General features: G+C 41.6%; 1 protein-coding gene across 1 annotated transcript in view; it reads left to right on the top strand.

Annotated features, from left to right (window-relative positions):
• Positions 1–25043, top strand: part of ERGIC2 (ERGIC and golgi 2) — a 162518-nt gene that overhangs the window by 64249 nt on the left and 73226 nt on the right. The window contains exons 6-8 of the mRNA XM_029599996.1: positions 1310–1380; positions 3621–3661; positions 5194–5295. Of these exons, the coding sequence (XP_029455856.1) occupies positions 1310–1380; positions 3621–3661; positions 5194–5295 (214 nt within the window). The remainder of the gene's footprint in view (positions 1–1309; positions 1381–3620; positions 3662–5193; positions 5296–25043) is intronic.

The following is a 25043-nucleotide window of genomic DNA, read 5'->3' as shown; positions in this document are numbered from 1 at the left end:
TTGTTGCCAGAGGATGTGGTTAGTGCAGTTAGTATAGCTGTCTTTAAAAAAGGATTGGATAAGTTCTTGGAGGAGAAGTCCATTACCTGCTTTTAATTAAGTTGACTTAGAAAGTAGCCAGTGCTATTACTAGCAATGGTAACATGGAATAGACTTAGTTTTTTGGTACTTGCCAGGTTCTTAAGGCCTGGATTGGCCACTGTTGGAGAGAGGATGCTGGGCTTGATGTGGACCCTTGGTCTGACCCAGTGTGGCGTATTCTTATGTTCTTATGAGCTGTTTGAAAATTACCCTCTTAAACTACTTCTGTTCTTATTTCTCGTTAATCTATTATAATCATCATATTGTTTATACTTTTTAGGGGACTAAAGGTGCACACAATGCTTTACCTGCAGAAATTAGCTTTTTAAAACTTGTCCACCCCGTATGTGGGTAAAAGCATGCAATTTGGGCCTGCAAATCCCACCCACAAGTCATTCTTGTGGGTGGGATTTGAAATGATATACTCACTTTTGAATTTTCCCCGTACACATTAGCGGATAGATTTCCTGGAATAATTTTCAAAGGGAAAATCTGTACATACCTTCCCTTTTGAAATTGCCCATCTGATAGGCAGGTGAACTTGCACGTGTACCTCCTTGTATGGGCAAAAGTTCACCTGGACTCAGCGAAGGCATTTCTGGGGATGAAGGTCAGGGGTGTTTGGACTCGCGCACATCTTTTGTAGTTTCACAAGTATGTGCCTAAATTACCTCAAATGTCTGCAGGTGTAATTATGCGCAGGTAGTTTTGGTGGGGTAACTTTCAAATTGAAGATACACGTTAGTTATGAAAATTGATGTAGCGTGTGTATCTGCTGACTTTCTTACGCAGGGTATTACAAAATTGCCCCCTAAATTCTAACTACTTATCTAAACAAAAAAAAAAGTACTGTTCTTTCAATCTTGTAAATTAATCCTTTGAAACCCATGATTTAAAAAATGCTGGCCTTTCTCTGCCTTTGACATTTTCTCCAAGAGACTTAAAAATGTTTCTTCACAAAGCGCTATATGTATTTGGAATAGTACAGAGTTAATGTATCCAATGCTGGGCTCACCTACACCAAAACAATTTGAAAATCTTAAATTGATTCAGAATTTACCTTTTAAAAAAGTACAGAAAACCACTGACCGTGACTCCTTTTGAGGTTTTTTTCACTGCTTGGTAAAATTTGAGTGTTCAGTTAGTAGTTTTGCCTTTATGGTCATCTATAAATAACTACTTCAGATTTCTATTAATATTCACATTTTTTTTGGTTTTTTTTATGTAGATGTTGGAGCCGATGTACTGGATTTAGCAGAAACAATGGTTACATCTGCAGATGGCCTGGTCTATGAGCCAGTACGTTTTCCACAGCCTCTTTGTGAGGGACTTTGAGACATAATAGCTGTGAGATGATGATAAAATATTAACTGGTTATGTTGGCAGTTCTAAACGATCTAAAATAAAACACAAACCAGGAGGACCTCCCTGTGGGCAGAAGTAGCACTTGAAATAAGACAAAGTTTTAAAAATTGATATGTTTTTCTGCAAATGACATTTTTTTATTTTTTTTAATGGTTATCACAAAATTGTCTTGCTGTGTTGTGTGATAGGTTGGAAAATTCTAATCACCGGGGCACAAATACTGCAGGTAGAAACCGTACTTGTTAATTGGTAGTGCTTAAACAAGTATAGCCCTTATTGAATTATACTTCATATACACAAATATGTTTTGGAATTGTACTTGCTAACAAAATTCCAGATTGTCCAATGGGCATAATCCGGTAGCAGACACCATGCTACACATCTAGAAGCCTGAGAGAGAAGCACTTTCTTAACGTTAGCTATTGATTTCAGTGCTAAGGGCAATGTACTGAAAATCCCAAAATAGTGCATGTTTGTGATAACATGTTATTTGGCATCTAGCACATGTTTGTGATGTTTCACACATTAGCAGTTAGTAAAATTTAACATTAAGTTTGCTAATTGCAAAACTTTTATTTGAATTCATAGTTGAGTTGCTGTAACAAATTCATGTAAAGCAGTTCATCAACTGTCTGTGGTGCAGACCTGTATGTGAAAATATCTCTCTCTAGACTGGTAGTTTTTTTTTGTGCAAAATGTTTCCTTCCAAAATTTTGCATGCAGTATGGATAGAAAAATTTTGCATGAAATTTTTTATGGTGCAATGTAAAACCCGCAGTTAAATACATTGCCCTCATTGCCATTCTTTAAATGTTAGTTGAGGATTGAGGTTCCTATGGAAACTGGCATGGATTCCTTACTTTCTAAATGCTGTGGACATTTATTGATATGATCAAACAACTTTGATTCCTTTTTTGACATAGATACTCCCCTTGCCCCAAAGCTTTGCTATGTGCTTCCCCTACCATCTACTTCACTAATCGCATACCATACCCTTGATGCTTTTTCTTCATTGGCTGGCTGTCATATATAGGATCATATACAAGCTCTTAATGCTTATCTGGAAATGTATCTATGGTGCTGACCACCCCCACATATTTTTGTGCTCTCATCCAATGCTGTAAAGCCACTCATGCATTCTGATCACAGGCCTAAACATTACTGACTAGTCTACCTTCCTGCTTTAGAGCATGCTCACTGCTCAGACTGTATCTCTGGAACAAACTTCCTCTGGTTGTCTAAGATGGTGCTTCTCAAAGTATCCTTATATCCATCTCTCCTATCGTGACTCCTGATCCTTTTGTTATCTTCTCTGATTATTTTTTGTGCCACCTATTTATCTATCATAAGGTGCTCTTGTAAAGACACCATATGGACGCTGGAATGTATGTACTTCTTGTTTTGTTCTTTTTAAATATATAGAATTTGAGCTAAAAGTGGTTGCAGCGATTGCATTCTTTTCTACTGCTGGTTATGGCAGTTGCATAGTTTTAAATGTGATTTTTTTTTTTAATACCTATAAAGTATCCAATTAAAGTTTATGGTTGTGTTTGCAGTATGTGCTTTTTTAGTTTTATTCTCCATTTTCACAGGGTATTTCTCTGGACCTTGTAGTTTCTTAATAGTTTTGTAATCTCATGAATTCAGCTCTGTTTAATGGATGTGAGCACAACTGACTTCATTGTCTGAAATACCGAAGGTCGGTCCTGAATTCCCTCTTCAAGGGGTTTTTCTGGAAGAAGGCAGCCTGATGCAGGAGGAAGTGAACTGAGGGAACAAATATCTCTGTGCTCATTGTACAGTGCTGTGAGAAACCTCACAAGTTGTGCTTATAAAGAGCTTGATTCACCAGGTCTTTTTTTCCCCATTTCACGTTTATGGAAAAGACCTTGATAAATCGTTTGACACATCTGTTTCCTATATATCATTCATAAGGAGATGCAACTTTTTAGGAATTTCCAGTATTTTGAATTTGTTTCTCACCAACAATTCAGAATACAGGCTGAAGAAAAGATAACAATCTTAAAAAGTGACATTGGTATTCTTTACACTAAGCCATTCTTTTTAATATTTTCTGTAGTAGCTTCACCTATCTCACAATTGATTCTTTGGGAAATTGTGATGCTTTGGGGGATGTTGAATTGCTTAATTTAGTTTCTTTTGCTTTGCTATAGGTAATATTTGATCTCTCTCCTCAGCAAAGACAGTGGCAGAGGTAAGGAATAAGATTAAAGTGCTGATAGTAAATTAATTAAGTAAGGTGGATGAATGCTTAGGGTCAAGGAGCAGAAGTGAATCCTGGGTGCCATGGTGACTTGGCACCCTGGATTTGTTCAGCCTTGACAATAGTAGTAAAAAAAAAAAAAAATAAAATAAAAATTTGCCCCGATGTATAAGATAGCCTAATACTATCTACAGAAAGTAATATATAACAATACATAATATGGAACAAGCTCTGTTATGAAAATTTCCTTCTACTGTTGTGATTACAGAAGTACTACTGACTCAAGGAATTAGATCTAGGGCTAGGAATCTACAGAGTAGACTGCTTTCCAATACACACTATTAAAACACTAGATCACCAATATATTTTTAATATCAAAAAAATGCTCACTGGATTTTTTTTTAATTAAAATGCTGTCTGTACAATATACTTACAGATTTTGCTTTTTTTTTCTTTCCCAATTTAAATCATTACAATGTAAGAATGCTCCCTCTCCTGTCCAACGTGGACATTGGATTTATCTGTTTAAACCAAAAACATTGCAATCTCATTTCCTTTGGTGCTTCTGTGTTGCCTTTAGTAGACAATCACAGTGTAGCTCTGCAACTGCTGGGAGGAGCAGGACCTGGTTGCATGGTGTGGTAAATTTCAGGAATTCCAGCTTTGAAGTCCTTTATTAGTTATGCAGATGGTTGTTTTAATGGTTGAGACTGCACTGTTTAGCTAGGCAGGCTGGCAGAGAAATTGCTAAAGGCGCGAGAACTAAAGTGACATAGCTTGAGCATGCTAGGAAATATATACTCATTAGGAGCTTAAGTTTACTATATATAGAAATAAGGTTGTTTACAGCAAATTGGACCATTACATCATGTAGGCAATGCGTAATCTTATGCATAAGTATTAGTTACAGGAATACAGGTCTAGTTACTGAAATGTAATAAATATTGAAATGTTTGCCGATTTGTAAAAGCTTATTTGGATCATAACATGAAGCATTAATTTCATGTTACACTCGAAGAGCTCTCTGGTTTTGATCCTGGACTGTATCCTGTTCATCAGTTTGCATACAGATCTCTGACTGCTTTCATTTTATTTTTGAATAGAGGTTGACAGAAATATATAAAGCCAATTTTAGGGGCCTCCTGGGAAATCTCAGAGTTTTTCCTTAGGAATTTTCCACAACTTAGTGCAAAGGCCTAAATATAAAACACATTACAAACTGCCATCTCACAATTGCTATGACTTATCCCCAAAGAGTGAGGCTGACTGATTGTATACAGGCTGAGTTTTGTTTTCAGTGGCAGCATACAGCATGGTTGAGCCTTGCTGTGGAATTTTTTTCTTTTTTGATATATTTCTGTGATTTTTGTTGTGTTTCATGAAATTTATTTAGTTAGTATTTCTGCTTGCGCTTAGTTATCTTTGTGAAGTCTGTATGTTCTACAGAGCAATTCCAATTTATGTAAATCATTGGCTCTGCAAGTTTGTCAGCACTTACCTTTTTTCTTTATAACTGCCTTTAGGATGCTGCTGCTCATTCACAACAGGCTGCAGGAGGAGCACTCTCTTCAGGATGTGATATTCAAAAGTGCCATTAAAAGCGCAACAACGGCAATGCCACCCAGGTGAGATTGAGATAATCTCCAAATACCCTGGTTTACGAATGAGGTTCGTTCCTGTCAACGTATGCACAAAACAATCCCATTTGGCAACTGCTGTGTAGATAGCTTTTTGCTTCACTTTACAATGTTTTACCTCCTAGATTATAATTTTTTGTTGCTTAGTTGGAGATAGGAAGTGCTTTACAAATGCAAGGGAGGAGGAGTGATTTAGTGACTGAGCACTGAGGTGTGGTTCAGAAGTCCTAAGGCATGAGTTCAAGACGCCCCTCTGCTACCGACTATCTGTGACCTTCTTCCTAGGTGTCTTGTTTTCAGCTGTATAACATATGTTTGTTCTGATTTGACTTTCACAGTCAAATAAAAAAAGTGCATGAATACACAGTACCAGTACTGGGTAACTAAGAGTTCCTGGATCAGTCCAGACTCCTGGGTTTTGCCTCCCTTCCAGCAGATGGAGACAGAAGTTTTGACAGACTCTGCCTTATATCCCAAAGTGCCACCTACAGTCTATCAGTATTTCTCTGTCTCCAGCAGATGGTGGAGGTGCAAAACCTACAGTCTGTTCGGGTTACTTAGTTTAAAATAATCATAATAATAATACTCCTAGACAGTTTAAAAAAAAAAAAAAAAAAAAAAGGAAAGAGAAGAAGGAAATCTTGAAGGACTAAGAGGATTGTTGTCAGCCTCCCAGGGGGTTGCCAGGTCCTGAAGGGACCATTCCTCCCTGGTTACTGAGGCAGCTGCAGTTGGGGTTGAGAACCCTATAGCCACTAGGTAGCAGCGCTGGGGGTGAAATCGGGGAGCCCACTCACCCCAGAACGTCCAGGACCCACAGACTGCCGGCCAGGTTTGATTTAAAAAAAAAAAAAAAAATTTCTCTCATTACTTTTTGGTTTCGGTCTCCTTTCCTTTGCGGCTGCGATTGTGTGTTTGAGTCGCTGTTGTTTTTGCGGGGGCCTTCACGAATTGTAGTTTAGAGAAGGGGGGAGATTTTCTTTTTCAGCTTTTACTTTCTGAAGTACTGCTGCAGTGCGGCGGGCACACTGTTTTCACGAGCTGGCTTGTGCGCAGTCTGTCTCCCGGGGGGAGAGGGAACCTCCATGTCCCCCGGGAGGGTCGTAGTTCGGGTCCAAATGGCGAGAGGAGCTTTCGTGGAGCTTCCGCTTCCTTCCCTCAGTCCATTCCCGCTGAGGGCGGGAACGGGAGCCATTTTGAATATTTCCCCGTCGGCAATGAGGTCTGTGGCGCTGCATGCAGCAGGGAGGGAAGTCTCCCACTGCCTTTATCACCTCAACCAACGGCCCCTGAACGGGGCAGAGCAATAGGGAATGCTGCTAAAATCGTAGAGGACAAGCCCGAGGGGGAGGCAGATTCCTCCTTTATCTTCTTTTTCCTCGGATTTTGTGCTGTTATTACTGAATGCCTTCAAAGCTAGGAAGGCAGGCAAAAAGAGGTCTGCTGGGAACTTGTTAAGGTCAGTACCGCTGCCCAAGCACAGGAAGAGGTCCCAGTCAGAGGACAGCGCTGGGCTCTCTAACAGAAAATGCCCATTAAGGTCAATAGCCCCCAGACAGCCATGGATACCTCTTCAAAGTTCTCAGCACAGGATGAGCCAGACCTTCCATCCCAGCCCCCAAGGGGGATTGAAGGGGATGCAGACCAGCAGCAGCAGGGTGCTGTGCGGAGGTCTCATGCTTTGGACAGAGACGACCTGAAGGTGGTCCATCTCTTCAGAAAGGAGGAGCTAGGGCCTCTTATCCCTGGTATTTTAGGAAAATTAGGTATTGAGGCTCCCCAGGAGAAATCCCATTTGGGATCCACAGATCTGGTCTTATTGGGCCTGCGGGGTCCACCTACGTCTTTTCTTTTTCATTTTTCTGCCACTGACTTGCTTTTCCGAGAATGGGACACCCCGGAATTGGGGCTGAAGGTTGCTAAGGCAATGGATAAGCTATATTCTCTGTTGGAGGAGGCTTTGGACCTTCTTAGAGTTCCCGAGGTAGATGCGGCAGTGTAGGCGGTAACTAAGAAGACCACCATTCCAGTTACTGGGTTGATGGCCCTCAAAGACTTGCAGAACAGAAAACTGGAGCTTCAGCTCAAAAGATTTTTTAGGTTTCCGCACTGCTATGTGTAACAATTTTGCTGCGAGAGCGGGTCTTTGTTGGATTTAGCAGCTGCAGGCCAACGAGTCCCTCTCCGAAGGGGAGGTCCTTTAGGCTGGACGTTTTGAAGCGGCGATTGTTTACAGTGCTGATGTTCTCTATGAACTGTTGAGAACTTCGGACAGGTCCATGGTTTCTGCAGTCTCAGCGAGGAGACTGTTATGGTTAAGGAACTGGACAGCAGATGTTTCTTCCAAGTCTCAGCTGGGTTCTCTTTCGTTCAAGGCCAAGTTGCTGTTTGGAAAAGAGCTGGAAGATACGATTCAGTCGCTGGGAGAGAACACGGTTCACAGGTTGCCAAAAGATCGTCCAAGACAGAGAGGGTCGTTTTCCTCTAGATCCACTATCACTTATCGGCAGGATGCTGGCAGGCAACAGTCCTGTTTTCAGTCCTTTCGGAGATGGCGAATTTCCAGGCCTGGACTCTCCCAGTCGGCGCAGGGTAGTAAGCTTCCGCAATGATGTGCGTCCAGTCCATTCTTCGTTTCTGATCGTAGGGGGGCAGACTGTCTCTATTTTACGAGGAATGGATCAAAGTGCCATCGGACCAGTGGGTCCTTGCTGTGATAAGACACTGCTACGCTTTAGAATTTGCATGCTGTCTCCGGCAATGTTTCCTAGTCTCCCCGTAGGCGTACGATACGAAGCTTCGAGTGGTAAAAGACTTTACAATGCCTTCTCGATCTCTGAGATATTACGCCTGTTCCTCTGACAGAGCAAAGGAAGGGCCACTACTCCATTTATTTGGTGGTGCCAAACAAGGCAGGGACCTTCCGGCCCATTCTCGACTTAAAGCAGGTCAACAGATATCTTCACATTCCTCACTTCTGCATGGAGATGTGGCAGTTTGTCACGTCTAACTGAAGCACAGTTAGACGTGGAGAATTCCTAGCTTCGCTGGATCTAACAGAAGCGTAGCTACACATCGGAATTCGGGATGACCACCAGAAGTTCCTGAGATTCACCATTATGGGTCTACATTACCAGTTTCGAGCTCTGCCATTCGGCCTGGCTCCTGCTCTGAGGGCAATCACCACGGTAATGGTGGTAGTAGCAGCGTAGCTGCAGAGGGAAGGTTTGTTGGTACATCCTTATCTCAGCGACTGGCTGATTTGGGCGAAATCAGAGTCACTTTGCCGTTCGGCTATCAACAGAGTGCTGCATCCATCATCATACTATCATCACAAATGTAGAAATGCCACATGCTTTGTATTGGAGGATAAGGGAACTGAAGAACTGAGGTGCAACAGAAAATGCAACAAAGGAAAATTAGTTCTTACCTGTTAATTTTCGTTCCTGTAGTACCATGGATCAGTCCAGGCTCCTGGGTTTTGCCTCCCTTCCAGCAGATGGAGACAGAGTAGTTTGACAGACTATATACCCCTGCAGTGAACTCAGCTATTCAGTATCTCTCCATCTCCTAGGAGATGTGGACGCGCTATCCCCATTCCAGTAGCGGTGTTTAGCGGGATTGCAGCTCTAGTTGAAGAACAAATGTAAAACTTACCTCTAAATTTGGGAGAAATATCGAGCCCCGCTCTCCTGCGGTGATACCTAAAGGTCCCTCCCCCAGTTAAGAATTCCTGTGGTGATTTCCGCGATCTCTCAGAGGTGTGCCATGGTCCGGTAGCCGGTTCCTGGCGTGGACTTTGCTGCTGAAGCAGCTGAAAGGCAGCAGGCGCAGGAAGCCGAGCGCAGCGGTGACGGCCTAAGCCCTCTCCCCCCGCAGCTGGAGACCATCTCTTTTCTCAGCCGGTAAGCACTGAGCCCAGGTAAGTAGTGAAGAACTTCTATTCACAGACGTGGAAGGGCTTCGGTAAGTCTTTCCTCCTGTCTCCTTGCTCGGTGCACTGTACCGACGTTGTTCCCAATCCCATTAGGGGAAGGGGGTTTCCGAGCGGGTTGAGCCTCCCCCCTGATAGGCTAGGTCCCGCTTCAGGCTAGGTGGGCACTCCATGTGGCTGGCTGCAGCGGCACCATCTTGCACACGGTTTGGTGCAGCGCCATTTTTCCCCATTGTCTGTCGGTGCGGGCTGGCCCTTTGTGCACCTAACATTGCAAATCGCTAAAACTTATGCCAATTAAATATTATGAGTCACAAAAACTTATCTCCCGTTTGAGGAGATATGGGAGCATATAGGAGATAAGTTTTAGCGATTTGCAATATTTAACTGGCGTTTGAGGAGAATATTCATTCTGTCAAGTTCATGTCATATTAGATCCTCATATATACCAAATCCTTCAAGCCACAGCAAAAGTTTATTTGAGAGTCATATAAGATTCAAGCTTTTAGATTAAGAGAATATCTAATTGTATCCAATGAATCAATGAAGAAACAAAGTTTCAATGAATAAAGAAACACTTGGGTTAAACAAAGTAACCATAGATAAAGAAAAAAAGATCACCAGATAATAGTGAATAACATCAACAGACAATTGGAATAAGAGCGAAGAATACCTTAGCTTGACTTTTATAAAAAAGTAAGGACTAACAGAGTTAAAAATTTCTAAAATTTTTGGAGACATTTTTTTGGTGAACTTGGGGATATGGTTAAGTGAACAGATTGATTTACACATAATCACATTTTTAAAATTTCAAAAAAGTTGAATTAAAAGTGAGTGGGAGGGTGGTAAGTTGATGATTATAATACAACAATTGAAGCAAGGCCGTGGAGGCATGCGTCAAAATATATGAAACTTACCCCATTCCGCAACAATTATTTTTTTTAAAAATCATTCTTTAATAAATTGTTGTTCTATAAAACACACAATAGGGTGAGATTAATTTTGGGGTACAAGAGAGTAGATTTTCTGGTCTCATCTGGGCGGAGATTAATACGAGTAACTGTTAATTTTTTAATGTCAGTAGTGGGCAGGGTATCCATTATATGTGGAGCAGGAGTTATCTTTTTCAGCAAGGATTCTACTTGAATGTCTGTTGTCTCATCAAAACTAGACCATTGTGTGGCGTCTCTTTTGTTCGTTTTAATTTCTTGTTTGGTTGTATTAGGGATTTTGGTTCTTAGGATTGCTATTTTGTCATTGAACAACTGTGCTATTTTGTTGCATCTATTTTCAGGTAAGTTTAGGGGGGGGACTCTGTTTTTATCGTTGGTGAGATCTTTAACTGTGGTGAATAATGTCCTTGGGTTATTTGCAAATGTTTCAATTTTTGAGCTGTAGTATTGTTTTTTTGCGTCATAAATTATTTGTTTCTAGTAAGCTAAGTGTTTTCTGAATCTAGTTAGGTTTTTATTTGTTTTATGTTTTTTCCAATCTTTTTCTTTTATTCTAAGCTTACATTTTACTTCTTTTATCTTTTCGTTGTACCAGGGGTTTGTTTGTTTTATTTCTTTGATGTGTTTATATTTCATGGGGTCGATTTCATCTGCTAGTTTGTTAGTTGTTTCTATCCATGCTTTTGTTGCTGAGTGGCAATCTTTATAGTCGAGTTCTGCTAGTTTTTCTTCTAATTTGTTTCCTAATGTTTCAATGTGATAAGGTGGTCTATATTTGAATTCAATTGGTTCCGTTCTTTGTTTTGCTTAGGATCTAAGATGTTTGATAGGGGATTTGAAAAGACGTCATAATTTCGATGCACTATTTGTTTTTTTAGGACTGTCTGATTTTTTTAGCCAGGATTCGGTAATTGCAGTGAAATTTGGTTTGATGTCATATAATAGATCCGTGATAATTGGGAATTTTTTTTGTTATGGATTGTGCGTTTACAAGTAAGAAAAAGTAATCATTAATAAGTTACTTAACCCTGCATTGTTTGTGCTATTGGTTCTTTTAATTTGTACAAGGTAATTTGTGTTTGTTTAGTTTTCCTTATAGTGTCTATCTTTGTAGTTCATGTATTTCTTCCCATATTTACCATTGTTAAGGCAGGTTTTGATCTTTTGTGTTACCTGTTCTTCTCCTTTGTTATCCATCATCAATATTGTCGAGTTGTGCCATTCGTTCGTCTCTGTTCTCAGCTTCTCAGGGTGTACGAAGGGGCTTACAAATTGTGTGACAATAGCGTGCGGCACTTCCGGGCTGGAGCCCGTGCTTTATCCCCCCCCCCCCCCCCCCCGGCGCACTGTGATGACGTTAGCAGCGTCGGCCTGGGGGGAGGAGCGCAGTCCGGCCTTCCGGGGGGGTCTCACGGGTGAAGGAGTTTGGTCCGGTCCAAGTAAAGATCCTTGAGGCATTCCACTGTTTACCCTTTTCCACTGAGAAAATTGACCATTTAATCCTACTCTCTGTTTCCTGTCTTTTAACCAGTTTGAAATCCATGAAAGGACATCGCCTCCTATCCATGACTTTTTAGTTTTCGTAGAAGCCTCTCATGAGGGACATTGTCAAATGCCTTCTGAAAATCCAAATACACTACATCTACCGGTTCACCTTTATCCACATTTTTATTAACCCCTTCAAAAAAAAATGAAGCAGATTTGTTAGGCAGGACTTCCCTTGGGTAAATCCATGTTGACTGTGTTCCATTAAACCATGTCTTCTATATGCTCTACCATTTTGATCTTGAGAATAGTTTCCACTATTTTTCCTGGCACTGAAGGTCAGGCTCACTGGTCTATAGTTACCCGTATCACCCCTGGAGCCTTTTTTTAAATATTATGGTTACATTGGCCACCCTCCAATCTTCAGGTACAATGGATGATTTTAATGATAGGTTACAAATTTTAACTAATAGATCAGAAATTTCATTTTTGAGTTCCTTCAGTACCCTAAGATGCATACCATCCGGTCCAGGTGATTTGCTACTCTAGTTTGTCAATCTGGCCTACTACATCTTCCGGGTTCACAGTGATTTTGTTCAGTTTGTCTGATTCGTCACCCCTGAAAACCATCTCCGGAATTGGTATCTCCCCAACATCCTCATTGGTAAACACGGAAGCAAAGAATTCATTTAGTCTTTCTGCAATGGCCTTATCTTCCCTAAGAGCCCCTTTAACCCCTCGGTCATCTAATGGTCCAACCGACTCCCTCACAGGTTTCTTGCTTCGGATATATTTTAAAAGGTTTTTATTATGAGTTTTTGCCTCTATGGCCAACTTCATTTCAAATTCTCTCTTCGCCTGTCTTATCAATGTTTTACACTTAGCTTGACAATGCTTATGTTTTATCCTGTTTTCTTCAGATGGATCCTTCTTCCAATTTTTGAAGGATGTTTTTTTTGGCTAAAATATCCTCTTTCACCTCAACTTTTAACCATGACGGTAATTGTTTTGCCTTCCTTCCACCTTTCTTAATGTGTGGAATACATATGGACTGTGCCTCTAGGATTGTATTTTTAAACAATGTCCATGCCTGTTGAACACTTTTAATTTTTGCAGCTGCACCTTTCAGTTTTTTTTTTTCTGTTTTCCTCATTTTGTCAGTTTCCTTTTTGAAAGTTTAGTGTTAGAGCTGCAGATTTACTTATTGTCCCCCTTCCAGTTATTAGTTTAAATTTTATCATGTAATGATTAGTATTGCCAAGTGGCCCCACCACCGTTACCTCTCTCACCAAATCCTGCATTCCACTAAGAATTAAATCTAAAATAGCTCCCTCTCTTGTTGGTTCCTGAACCATTTGCTCCATGAAGCAGTCATTTATTACATCCAGGAACTTTGTCTCTAGCAAGTCCTGATGTTACATTTACCCAGTCAATATTGGGGAAATTGAAATCTGGGACCTTCATAACACCCATGGTTTAATAAGCATAGACTTGTGTTTGCACCTCTACAGGTCCTTTTTAATCATCAGTCCACTAGTTCAGTTTTGCAAATATTTTTTTTTTTTTTTTAGAGTTTAAACTTTTTACTTAAAATGTCAAAGAACAGTACTTCCCTTATTCTTTGAATAGGTTCCAGAGTCAAGTGTCCAAGTCTGGCTGTTTCAGGGACTTCTCAAATTGACTCACTCAGCCCAGCGCTCCTCAGGATGATTCACAGGGTGCTGCTGCGGGAAGCAGAAAATGGTGGCAGGTCTTAATGATTTAGCGGGACCCCTACTAAATTTGAGAAATATGTCGAAAATATTCTTGCCAAAAATATACGGAGATTTCCCACAGCAGCATCCTGTGAATCATCCTGAGGATCGCTGGGCTGAGTGAGTCAATTTGAGAAGTCCATGAAGCAGCGGCTCGCGAAGCGTGTACATGTCTGACTTGGACTCTTGACTCTGGAACCTGTTCAAAGAATAAGGGAAGTACTGTTTTTTGATATTTTAAGTAAAAAGTTTAAACTCTAAAAAAAAAAAAAAATAAATAAAAAAAAATTTGCAAAACTGACTTAGTGGACTGATGATTAAAAAGGACCCGTAGCGGTGCAAACACAAGTCTTTGCTTGTTAAACCATGGGTGTTATGAAGGTCCCAAATTTACATATAAATTGTGATGAAATACTATTATGAAATGCTTATAGCACCAACAATATAAAGAAAAAATTATTTGTGACACAACGTGATTTTTGAGAAGTTAACTTACGTCGTCGTTCCTTCGATAAATAGACATAGTCATTTTTGGTAATTGAAATCTCCCATTATTATTGCACTGCCAAATTTGGTTAGCTTCTCTGATTTCTCTTAGCATTTCATCATCTGTCTGACTATTTTGTCCAGGTGGACAGTAGTATACTCCTATCACTATATTCTTACCCAACACACATGGGATTTCTACCCATATAGATTATACTGAGCATTTAGTGTCTCATATGATCTTTATCCTGTTGGACTCTAGACTCTCCTACAGACTCTTCTTGCAGGTGGTCTGGTGCACCCTGCCTTTCTCTTGAACCACTTCCATTCTCTCTTCTTCTTGAGATACGGTTTCCAGAACTGAACACAGTACTCCAAGTGAGGCCTCACCAAAGACCTGTAAAGGGGCATTATCACTTTCTTTTCCTGCTAGTCATGATTCTCCCTATGAAGCCCAGCATCTGGCCTTAGCTGCCGCTTTACCACAGTACTTTGCTACATTCAGATCCTCAGCCACCATCAACCCAAGGTGTCTCTCTCAATCTGTGCACATCAGTCTGTTGCCCCCCCCCCATTACATACAGTTCCTGTGGATTACTGCACCCCAATGCATGACACTATACATCTTGGCATGAATCTCTGCTTGGCATGAATCCTTTGACCCAGCTTTCTCTCTACTTCAGGTTTGTCCACTCTCTTCTAACCCCTCAGCATTATCGCTCACAAAGACATTGAACAATACTGGTCCCAGTACTGATTCTTGAGGCACTCCTCCACTGAAGTCAGGCTCACTGGTCTATGGTTACCTGGATCGCCCCTGGAGCCTTTTTTAAATATTGGGGTTACATTGGCCACCCTCCAGTCTTCAGGTACAATGGATGCTTTTAATGATAGGTTACAAATTTTAACTAATAGATCAGAACTTTCATTTTTGAGTTCCTTCAGAACCCTAGGATGCATACCATCCGGTCCAGGTGATTTGCTACTCTTTAGTTTGTCAATCTGGAGGAGAAGTCCATTAACTGCTATTAATCAAGTTTATTTAGGGAATAGCCACTACTATTAATTGCATCAGTAGCATGGGATCTTCTTAGTGTTTGGGTAATTGCCAGGTTCTTGTGGCCTGGTTTGGCCTCTGTTGGAAACAGGATGCTGGGCTTGATGGACCCTTGGTCTGACCCAGCATGGCAATTTCTTATGTTCTTATGTTCTCTTCAGACTAGGTTTCTTTTACTATTACCCACTGTTGTCTGTCAGTCAACAAATTAGTGATCCATACCACAGCTTTAACATCCATTTCCAGGTTTCTCATTTTATTCATGAGCCTACTATCTGGGACCATACAAAAGCTTTGCTGAAATCCTAGTAAATTGCATCAAATGCTCTTCCTTGATCTAATTGTCTAGTCACCCAATCTCAAAAATCAATGGATTCATTTGACATAACATTTCTCTGTTGAAACCATGTTGCCTTGGGTCCAGCAACCCAGCAAACTGTAGATAGTTCACGATCCTTTCCTTCAACAGGGTGTTCATTAATTTTCCCACCACCAAGGTACGATGAACTGGCTTATAGTTTCAGCCTCCTCTTTGTTACCACTTTTGTGAAGCAGGACCAAAACCACCCTTCTCCAATCTTGTGGCACTACTCCTGTCTCCAGAATCTATTGAACATGTCCTTCAGCAAAACCACCAGCCCTTCTCTGAGCTTTCTTAGTATCCTGGGATGTATCTCATCCAGCCCCTTGACCACGTTCACTTTCAGTTGTATTAGTACCTCCCAAACACTCTCATTTGTAAATGGGGCTATGTCTACCTCACTCCCATCCATACTCTTGCCAACCAGCTGTTTATAAGATAAATTTAAGTAAGTTGTCAAACAAAGGAAAAGGAAAAAAGGTAGGCTTTAGGGGGTGGGGAGGAGAGGGGAAGAGGGAGGGAGTATATGGGTAGGGGGAACAGACTAGGAGGGAACTGGGGAAGGCCTGAATGCGTCGCCACTCGGAAATTGCAAAAATCCACCCCCCCTTGTGTGCGCCGCCCGTACATATGCATGCGGTCCACGGATTTTCCATCATATGCGAGCCAGTGCGCGCATGGTAGAAAATCAGTGTCCATGTGCGCGCGCCAGGAAGCACGCACACCTGGCTGCGGCGCATATGTGGAAAATCTACCCCTTAGTTCACAAGGACACTTTAAAAACATGGAAAAGTAAATATTTATATCTAATGAAGATACTGGTAGCCCTTGAAGTGTAAAATTATGCACTGTACTATATGAAGCCAGTTCTCTGCTGTATGATGATTACATATGATGATTAGTTTTTGTTGGTGTTAAATAATATTGTCCTAAATTTAGTGGGTCATATCAAAGATCATAGTGGGAAAGCCATAGACACATCAGATTGATTTCCATGGAGGAGATCTGAAAAACTGCGGTATGGACTTCTCACCACACATTCACATTGTATTACTGTTTTGGACAGGGACTACCAACAACTCAAGTTTGTCCAGTCTGTCTGGAGGAATCTCTTTGTAGTGTAGAAACCAACTCCATGCCCCTTAATGTTTGTTTTGTTCCAGGCTGCCCCTATAAAAAGACAAAACATACAAAAATGGTTTGTTACCACCAAAAACGGCTTTTGCCTTTTGGCAGTGTTTCTGGTTTTGCCTCCTGTTTTTTCTTCAGTAGTCTGTAGTGAGGGATCCCCCATGTATGAGGACTGCCTTCCTACTTTTTCTCAGAGAAAGCAGAGTTGCTTACTTATAGGTTTATTCCAAGAATAACAAGATGTCAGTCCTCATGAAACCTGCCCGCCTCCTCTGGAAGTTAACTTATCCATAATTTAAGTGCAATTTATAGACTGAAGGAGTTGCTGTGTGGATGCATGGAAGTATGGTATGTTGCACACATCCAATTCTAGAAACTTTGAAATAAAAGTTCATGCTGGGCTGATGTCACTCTGCGTGAAACCTGACATCTTGCTGTCCTCAAAGAACATCTTTTACAGGTATGCAGTCCTGCTTTTCCTGCTTTCAAGTGCTTGCTACTTAATCTGTGATCATCTTTCTCAGATTAGTCTGTGTAGCTATTAGTGTACATGACAGTGAGATTGATCCTGATAATTGCTGGCTTTAGGGTTCAATGGTATATCTTTGTTTCAGTTTTATTGAACTGGATTGTACTGAGTTGGAAAGTCTTCAATAAAATAGCATCTGTGGAATAGTAAAGTGTTCCATTAATATGGAATCTCTTCTTGAATATTTGCAGTGGAGGGGAAAAGGATATGGACACATTAATTTCCTCTCATCTGGAAATCTCTTTCCAGATGAGAGGAAATTATCTATCTGCAGTCTCTTTCTGGTTTGTGTCATTTGCATATCACTTATGTTTTGGTGTCAGTATTTTGCCACCAGATGGCATGCCTACTGTAGTTACTGAACATTCCTCTTTCTAAAACTGTACAAGATAGCATTGCTTCACATAACCATTGTTCACAGGAAGAGGCTTCTTTTTGACTGACTTCCTCGGTAGGAGGTCTCTCTGCCGTGTGTTTGTTTTAATAATGATGGGACAATACTGGAGATTAAAAGAAGGAAGTGAAATCCTCAGTGTATTCAGCATATCTAATTCTCAGTTTATACTGTATATGCTAGGGAAAGCAATCTTGAGGGGCTGCTTGTATTAGTATAGTCTGCTGATGTATGAATCACTCTTTACCTGTTTATTACAGGCCGATACAGTAAAGCGCGGCTGCAGTTACCCCGTTTCTAACCCGCTGTGTACTCACAATTTGGCCGCGTAAATCTAACCCGCGATTCACTATCTGTTTTTACCGATCCTTACCGCTTCTTTTACTCGACTCGTATCCCTTTCCGCCCGCGGCATGTATATGTATGTAAATGATCCGATTAGATATTCCCTCCCATACAATAACGTGCACCCCGACTATCTCCTTTTTAACTTGCAATCTTGCCGCGTCTTTTAACTGCTAATTTACTGCCTACCCTTACCCCTGCGTTAGAGGCAGGGGTAAGGGTAGGACAGGCGCTCAAGGCACCAAAAGCGTATGAACGAACGCCGTGACGTCACGCACGCCTGTTCATGCACCTTTGCTGGCTTGAGCGCCCAAATTGCACTACGGGCGTGCGTTCATCCATCTTCGCCGGCAGGGGCCACTTTCGCTGCCGGCTGCCCCCGGGGGGGCAGGGGAGCCACGGTGCGTGCCTCCGGAGGAGGGCAGAGAGGACTGTAAGAAAAAGTAGGGCCCGGCACTAACGCACCTCTTTCTACCGCACCTTACTGTATCGGCCTGATAATATCAGGTTTTTATTGAAGAGTAGTCAATGCTCTTGAAATGTTAACTTTTTTACATTCTCCATTGATAAGCAGGCATCAGTTAATCATTACTCCGTTACTTGTGGGTGACATCTTCCGACAGCACGACCTGGACCTAACTCAAAAGCTCAGTAAAGCTATACTGAGCAAGCATGGGAGTCCTTATTTGTATGTGCTGTGGTGTGAGCCCCTGCCGGGCACATGTTGTCTTGTGAGCCTCTGTCTTTCTGCATTTGAGCTATCACATGGACGTATCACGTTCTTTCTCAGATTTTTCTCTCTTGATGCCTAGTACCACCTTGGGTTTTTCTTTTTTTTTTTTTACGCCTCGTTGCTAAAAAAATTTTTTCGCACTGCCTAGGCAGCCAACCAGCAAAACATTTATGTTCTAGATCAAAACAGATGTCTAAATCGGAGACGTCCATTGTTCCAGAGATGTCCCTTCCACCTTTTTCAGCTGCCTGTTTGAGGTTGGCAGTGGGAAAGGCATCAGCCCAGGTAGCAGATGCAGCCTAAGCCAGGCACTGTTCTTGACAACTTTGGGGGCCCACCTCCTTCAGTGGGGTGAAGGGTTTAGTCCTTCCAGAATGGTTTCAGATCACCAAGGATTGATGGGTACTGAAAACTGTGTAATATGACTGACCTGACTACTGCTTGCGCTTCTCACCCTCTTCCAACTTGCATGATTTTGGTCTTCAACTGTAATCCTTCTCAAACTTTAACTGATTTTCAGAAAAGTGTGTTTGTGAGTTGCTAACTAAACTTAAAGTAGATACAGTGATGGGGCTGGATGGGGTACATCCAAAGGTTTTAAGGGAACTTAAAGAAGTTCTGGCAGCAACTCTGGCTGACCTGTCAATGCTGCTTTAGAGTGAAGAGTAGTTCTGAAGGACTGAAGACAACTGGATGTGGTTCCTGTTCACAAAAGTAGAAGTAAGGATGAGACTAGGAACTACAGGCCAGTTAGTCTGATTTCTCTAGTGAGCAAATTAATGGAATTGCTGCTAAGCCAGGATAGTGTAATTTCTGGAATCCAGTGTGGATTACAAAATCTGAGCTAGTATGAATTTTCCAGAGGTAGGTGTTGTCAGACAAATCTTATCAAAGAATTTGATCAGGGGAGAAGGCTTGATTATGGTGGTGTTGGATTTCAGCAAGGCTTTTGACTCTGTTCCACATAGTCAAATTATACATAAGCTGAGCATCCTTACTATGGGCCTAAAGTGACTGGCTGGGTTAGAAACTGGTTGAATGGAAGGTGACAAAGAGTAGTAGTAAATGGAGTTCACTTTGAAGAGAGAAAACTCCACAGGGATCAGTTCTTGGATCTGTTCTTGTCAATGATTTTTTTTTAAGTAGCATTGCAGAAGGCTTATCTGGAAAAGCTTTTTGCTGCTGATATCAAAACCTGCAACAGGATAGGCAGCCAGGAAAATAGGATGAGGGATCTAATGAATCTCGAGGAATGGTTTAGGGTCTGGCAGCTAAGATTTAATGCTAAAAAAAAAAATAAGAAATTGCAATTATACATTTAGGATGCAAAACCAAGGGAGAGATACAGTATGGGGTGAATTTCTTTAAGCACAAAGAAGAGTAAGATCTGGGAGTGATTATATTTGATCTTAAGGTGGCTAAGGCAACATTAAAAGCCAGAAAGACATTTGGGTGCATAGGGAGAAGGATGATCAGCAAAAAAGAAAAAGAAATGATTTTGTCCCTGGTGAGACCACCTTTGGAATATGGTATACAATTCCAGAGACTGCATCTTCAAAAGTATATAAACTGATTGGATTCTGTCCAGAGGGTAGCTACTAAATGGTCAGTGGCCTTTGTTCTAAAGCATGAGGATAGACTTAAAGATCTAAACATGTCCACCCTAGAAGAAAGTTGGGATAGGGGAGATATGAGAGAGACATTTAAGTACTTCCAAGGTTTCCATCCAGAAGAAGCAGGCCTCTTTTTCAAAGGAAAGGAAGCTCTAGAACAAAGGGTCATGGGATTAGGGTGAAAGAGTAGGTTTGGGAGTAATCTAAGGAAGTATTTCTTTACAGAGAGAGGGTAATGGATGCAAGGAACAGCTTTCCCATAGAGGTGGTTGGAGACCAGTGAAGTATCTGAATTCAAGAGTGCATGGAATAAACATAGAAGATCTCTGAGGGAACTGAAGGGATTGTAATAGTTGTTGTGGATAGGTGGACTAGATAGGCCATAATGGTCTTTTTCTGCCATCATGTTTCTATGTATCTGTCCAACTGCAGTTGGAGCTGGAGTTACTCCATCTTTAGAAGACAGTTGAACTGGTACCTTACCAGGAGTGTGGCCAAGGATTCTATTCCCAGTATTTCCTAATCCCCCCCCCCCCCCCAAGAAGTGAAGGGGGTTGAGACCTATACTGGACAAGCAGCTGGTTCAGGAGAGGTTAAAGATGAACTCCCTCCAGGCAAGTCTTCCTTTCATTCAGCTGAGAGATTGGTTGTATGCTTTGGAAATGCAAGACACTTACGCACACATTTCCATTCCTTCATTCATTGAAGGTTCCTCTGGTTCATGGTGAAAGATGCACACTGCTAATTCAAAGCACCAAGAGTGTTCACAAAATGCCTTGTGATGGTGGTGGCACAGTTTCATCAGCTGGGAGTCTGGTATTCCCATACTCCAGGAGTTCTGGAGTCCTTCAAAGTTCATATGGCTACTACAATCCCTGAGCTTGAGAAGATTCACTCCAGAAAAAAAGTGTTTCTCCCTGCTGAAAGAGTTGCATTGCTGATAGGAAGATTCTTACTAAACCTCCAATAGGAACGTGTATCAGCAAGGTCAGTCTTACGTCTTTGTCACATGGTGGCTGCTGCTGTGTTGTGGTTACTCTGACTCATCTGCACAGGTGGGGCCTTCAGTCAGGTTTCTGAAGCTAATTGGATCAACTCCTTCAGTGGTTGATAATCCTGAAGTCCTAAAGTTTGGTCTCTCGCTGCAAGTCCCACATTATTAACTGACTCTGTCTACCAACAGCTCCACCCACGTAGGGGATGCACACCAGTGAGACACGGCTCCAAGGATTGTAGTCCCCAGTGGAGTTAACTGCAAATCAACCACCTGGTGTTGTGAGCCATTCTATATGCTCTAAGAACGTTCTCTCACCTCCTTTTGGGAAGGAGAATCTTAATCCAAATGGACAAACCAGTGGCCATTTTCTGTATAAATATGCAGGATGCTATGGGTTCTTTTATTTCCTCTGCCAGGAGGCCATCCAAATCTGGTCATGGGCAGGACATCACAATGCCCATCTCCAGGTGACTTATCTTCTGAGAATCCAGAACATTTTAGTGGATCTCAGCAGGGTGTTATTGTACAAATAGTCCTTATATGAAAGAGTCATGGTTAACTTGTTCAGTTGCAGGGGAATGCTGGTGATCAACCTATTTCTCAGAAGTAAACTGGAAAGAAAAAAAAAGTTCTGCTCCATTCATCTGAGTAACTACAGATCAGCTCACAGTGGTTTCCTTTTTAACTAGAACATCAGTCTACTATGTGTGCCTACTGATTCCTTTAATTGCCAGGATTGTCCAAACATCTTTTTGGCAAGTCAAGGATAATACTCACCAACCTGCTTGGCCACAGCAAGTGTGGTTTCCATATTAGGTCCATCTATTAATTCAGTTTCCACTTCCTTGGGAGATATTTCAAACTCTCATCACATAGGAAGATGGCAGGCTCTGTCATCCCAGGCTTCCATCACTGGTCTGCTTGTTGTGGATAGTGAGCATGCAGTAGTCGTCTGACTCCTTCCAAAAGAGGTGGAGGATGTGCTGATTTTTGCTGAAAAGTTCAGTCATAAGATCCTACAATTTCAAGTGGAAGATGTTCTCAACTTGGTGTGGGACCAGCCATCTGGATCCCTTCTGTGGCCTGAGGGACTTGCTTTTAGTATCCATTCTTCCTCATGTACTCAGGCCTTCATACCTATTCAGACAAGGTTCATCTCACTGCCACTGCAGGATATCACCAGGCTCTAATCTCTCTCCACTCTTTTGTATCTAAGTTCATGAAAGTATTGTGGCATTCTAGACCTTCATTCAGTAAACTTCTAATATCTCAGGATCCCAATGTAGTCCTAGATCAACTCATGAAACCTCCTTTCAAACCGTTTAAATCAGTGGACTTGAAGTTTCTCACCTGGAAAGTGTTCCTGTGGCCATTAAGTTATTGTTCTACCTATGTTCTTTCAAAAACCACGTGCACAAAGGAGAATGGGCTTTTCATTCTTTGGACTATGAAAGACCCTTAGTGTATCACCTAAATAGCATGCAACTTCACCATCACGCTTCAGTTGTTTGTGTCCTTTGATCCCAGCCAATTGGGAATGGAAGTTATCAGATTGTTAGTGTACTGTATAGTGTACTTAAGTGCTGGCTGGTTTACAGATTACAGACTCTGTCAAGGCTCATCAAGTGAGAGCCATGGCAACCTTAATGGCTCATAACTGGTCCAATTCTGTCGGAGACATTTGCAGAGCTACTACTTTATGGTCTGTGCACACATTCACATTCCACTATCATCTGGCAACATGTCCCAAGGAGCCAGTTAATGTTTTGGACAAGCAGTTCTGCACAGCCTGTTCACTGTGGTCCACTCTTCGCCTGGTGGAGCCGAGTTGTCTTTAACTGCTTCTGCAGTGCAACCCGCAGCTTGGGACTCCTTATGCATATTAGTCGATTCATTCCTGCTTGTTGATGCAGAAGGCAGGTTTGCTTACCTGTAAATGGGGTTCTCAGCAGGAAGAATTAGTCATTCTTAATGCCTACCTTCTACTTAGAAAGTTTACTACCTTGCTAAAGCTTAAGCTCTGGAAGAGACTGAAGAGGCTCATGGGGTAATGTGAATGTCTGGAACTCACGAGCATTCTCAGTAAAGAATTTATTGAGCTCTGACAGCTGGGTCTGTGTTGGCGCCATCAGATGATGTTGCCCATCCTGCTGTCTATGGAGAATCCTGTTTACAGTACCTTGTAAAAGTCTTCAATGTTTTACATTTTGCTGTCTTAAAAATTACATAAAATTAGTTTATTTTACAGATCTGCATAACATAGTCTGCATGTTGATTGTGAAAGAACAATTAGATATGTTCCAAAGTAATTAAGAATAGTTTTGACTGTATGTCTTTAAACCTCTTGACACAATACTTGTGGATGCCCCTTTTGCAGCAATAAGTCATGAATTTAAGAAAGTGTCTACCAACTTTGCATGTGGAATGGTGCAGTTTTTGCCTGTTGTTCTTGGCTGAAAAGCTCTAGCTCTTTCAGGTTGGCTGGGGATAGTTTGTGGACTGCAGTCTTCAAATCTTCCTCTGCTTACAACATCCACACAAATAACTTTCAAACTTTTTCCACTATATCGGAAATAATAAGAAAAACTGTAAGGAACCTTCATAAAAAGTTCCTCTGGGTGTATCATACCTCAAGCTATCTTTTCTACCTGTTGTGCTCAGTTATAGTCATTGATCCTCAACACCTTTTTTTTGTATGTTTTTTAGCATTTAAAATTAAAGAATAGATTCATATAAGGACATTTATGTAGCATGACACAGCACCATGTTTCAAAATGTTATCTCTGCATCAGGGGAGTCTTTCAACTGCTGCTATTACCTACTTCTAGAGCAGGTGTTTGCAGTCTCTTGTGGCGCATGGACCTCTCTTCAATTTTCAGAACTTTCATAGACCGCTATATGCATCTCTAATTTTACACACAGTTAAATAACATTCAGAAAACTGATTACAAATGATTTTGAGGTACACATTTGCTTTAGTGTATAAAAATATTAAATAAGGAATGGTTTCTGATATGACTCTGCTCTTCTTCTTGCCCTCTCCTTATGGCCCCTTTTTAAGTGCCACTTCCTACGTCCACCATGGCTCCTTCCCAAATGCTTTCCCTCCTGAACTTTCCTCCCTGAAGCACTTCTGTGGTTCTGCCCTTCCTGCCTTTCTCCTGTGACCCTTTCCTTAGTGCTCACCTCCTGCCCTCTTGCTGCCCCAGTTGCCTTCCCTTCTGTCCTCTCCCTGCTGTGTCCCCATCCCTGGTCTCCCTTATTCCTGACTACTTTCCTTTCCACGCTCCTAGCCTGCCACCATGGCCCTGCCCAAGTGCTTTTCCTTCCTCATGACTCCTTCCCGAGTGCCTTGCCTCGTGTTCTCTTTTCTCTTGTGGCCCCATCCCAAGTGTGTTTGATTACCTCTTTTTTGAATAAGAAATTCACCTAAGGCGATGTACAACATATTCAAAAGATAACAAAGTGTAACCCCTCCAAATCTGGTATGGATAGGCACATAAACGTATTTGTACTCTTTGGGGCAGGAACCCAGGTTAGCTGTACTACTTTCCTTCCCTCCCAGGATGTAGGTTCATTAGATTTGGGGGTGAAAGGAGTCCTCTCTGTTCCCAGTGCGGTGGCTAATTCTCTTTAGGTATCCCTGGGAGAGGGGTACTTTCTATATGCTGTGTGCCATATAACCACGCTGGAGTCACTGTGTTAGTGTCCAAAAAATCATTTTTTACTGAAGACAAGAAATAGGAAATGGCACAACTATTTGATCCACAGCAGCACAGTGCAATAGTTTGTTAAATGTTCTCCCAAATCTGTGCAGGAATATCTCAGGCCAGCCAAGGGAATTCCTACCATCCAGGGGTTGGAAAAATAGGTTCCCAAGTGGGCAGGGTGTCCTTTGGGCAGAAACACCCCTTCTAATTGGCAAAAATACTCTGCTGTTTCTGCACAGCGAGATAAAGCTATT

The sequence above is a fragment of the Rhinatrema bivittatum genome, chromosome 4 (genome assembly GCF_901001135.1).
Source record: "Rhinatrema bivittatum chromosome 4, aRhiBiv1.1, whole genome shotgun sequence".
Taxonomy (NCBI): domain Eukaryota; kingdom Metazoa; phylum Chordata; class Amphibia; order Gymnophiona; family Rhinatrematidae; genus Rhinatrema; species Rhinatrema bivittatum.
The sequence above is the reverse complement of the archived record's forward strand: the minus strand, read 5'-3'. Positions and strand labels throughout refer to the sequence as shown.